The sequence below is a fragment of the Nicotiana attenuata genome, chromosome 2, assembly GCF_001879085.1.
Source record: "Nicotiana attenuata strain UT chromosome 2, NIATTr2, whole genome shotgun sequence".
NCBI lineage: Eukaryota > Viridiplantae > Streptophyta > Magnoliopsida > Solanales > Solanaceae > Nicotiana > Nicotiana attenuata.
Genome location: NC_031990.1, coordinates 7505206 through 7507326, shown reverse-complemented (window position 1 = coordinate 7507326; position 2121 = coordinate 7505206). Strand labels below are relative to the sequence as shown.

Sequence of the window (2121 nt, the reverse complement as noted above, 5' to 3'; positions counted from 1 at the left end):
TCAATTTCAAAGTTTTATCTCGTTCCAGATGATGTTCGGTTCAGCTAGGGTTTTCTATTGATTTTTGGTTGATTTCTCAGTCGGATTCTCGCGCATTCAACATTTTTGATCTCCAATTGTTCGACTATTGATGAGATTTGAAGATTTCGTGGTTTTCATCCCGAGCCAGGGTTTCGAAGTCAAGCCGAAGTTTTTATCTCTGTTAAGAAGGCCGTTTTTTTCCGGTTGCGAAAAGGCTGGTAACCTCATATCACCTTTTTCCTCTCTGATTGTGAATCGCATGCATAGTTGATCTGTAAATATGTATGTGCAAATTCGCTTAAAGAAAAATGACAAATGATAATAACACCAGTGCTGATGCAACTTCTTCCACTCCCTCACGCCTAATTTTCCATGAAGATGATTACACCCATCCTTGTCACCCTCTGTATGTTCATCCATCAGACGTACTAGGAACTTCCTTAGTTTCCAGTCCTTTTGATGGAAGTTGCTATGGGAGTTGGAAACGTAATGTGTTAGTTGCTTTGTCCATTCGTAACAAGTTAGATTTCACTAATGGTACTTCTCAGAGACCTCCTGAAGGTTCTCCTCTAGCTAGACAGTGGCAACGTTGCAATGATCTTGTTGTCTCTTGGCTGACTAACTCTATGTCTAAAGAAATATCCAGGAGTGTTGAATACTCTAAGTTTGCTAAGGATATTTGGACTGAGTTAGAAGAGAGGTATGGGAAAGCTGATGGTGCTAGGATCTTTGAGCTAAAGAAGGAATTGGCTCATATTTCCCAAGGGTCTATGGACATAGCATCATATTTTAACAAAGTTAAGCAACTATGGGATGAGATTGCATCTTTATCTACTGGGAGAGTTCGAATGTGTACTTGTGGGGGTAAGGCTGCTGAGGATGAAGAACAAAAGGTCTACCAGTTCCTCATGGGACTGAATGACACTTATGTCCAAACAAGAAGCAACATCATTATGATGAAGCCCTTACCATCCATTGGTAATGTATATGGGATTTTATTATCTGATGAGAAGCAGAGACAAGTTTCTGCTGGAACTCAATTTGCTTCAAATTCTGCCTCTTTCAGTGCTGGTGTATCCAGGCCTCCTGTATCTCCCAAAGTAAATTTTGAACCTCAGAGGTCTAGTACCAGCTTTAAAGGATCTTTTGAGCCTCACAGGTCTGTTATTGTCTACAAATATTGTAAGAAATCTGGACATAGCATTGATAGGTGCTATAAACTCCATGGTTTTCCTCCAAATTTCAAACCAAATAGATCTCCTTCTCCCAGAAGGTCTGCTGCATATGCTGAAGTGGATACTTCTGGTGCTTCTGCTATGTCAGCTGGTTCTGAGGGTACTCCTGCTATGTCAACTCCTGAATAGTCCTATCCAGTTCCTGAGCTTACCAAGGACCAATATTCTCAGCTAATGTTTCTTCTTCAGAAATCTCAATTGTCTCCATCAGCATCATCTGCTTCTTCAACCAACTATCTTGCTTCTGCTAACTTTGCTGGTGAGTTGTTACCCCCCAAGGGTGTATCTTATGGTGCATGTATGCTGAATAAGATAGATAATATAATTTGGGTGATAGACTCTGGGGCATCTGACCACATGACTTCCCTTAAGCATTTTCTTTTTAATGTTCAAACACTTCCTGTACCCTACCTTGTTTCTCTCCCTAACGGGTATAAGGTTAAGGTCACAAGTGTTGAATCCTTGGCCTTGTTCCCTGACTTGATTCTTCACAATGTACTCTATATTCCTAGTTTTCAATATAATCTCATTTCTGTGTACAAATTACTTTCACATGATGATGATATTGTACAATTTACCAAGGCTGCTTGTACCCTACAGGGCCCTTCAGTGAGGAAGCCAGTGGTTCTTGGTAGATTGGACAATGGACTCTACAAATTGTTTCAGAATGCCAAGCCTCCAACATCATCTGCCTTACCTCTTTCTAATTCCTTTAATTCTTGTTTGCTTAATTCAGTTTCTGCTCCTATTTCTGTACCTGATAATACTGCCATTGTAAATACCAATGTTGTTTTACATAATGTGAATAAAGATGATGTTGTTTGGCATTACAGACTTGGGCATATTCCTTTCTGTAAAATGAAGT

The 2121-nt window shown here is 39.9% G+C and overlaps 1 protein-coding gene across 1 annotated transcript; it reads left to right on the top strand.

The window, feature by feature from the left end:
- LOC109216210 lies at positions 330–1385 on the top strand. Its single transcript, XM_019380345.1, has one exon. The coding sequence runs from the start codon at positions 330–332 to the stop codon at positions 1383–1385; it is 1056 nt and encodes a 351-aa protein (XP_019235890.1).

What these genes read in the sequence shown, in the direction of transcription:
- LOC109216210 (XM_019380345.1), top strand. Translation starts at nt 330, where the DNA reads ATGACAAATGATAATAACACCAGTGCTGATGCAACTTCTTCCACTCCC.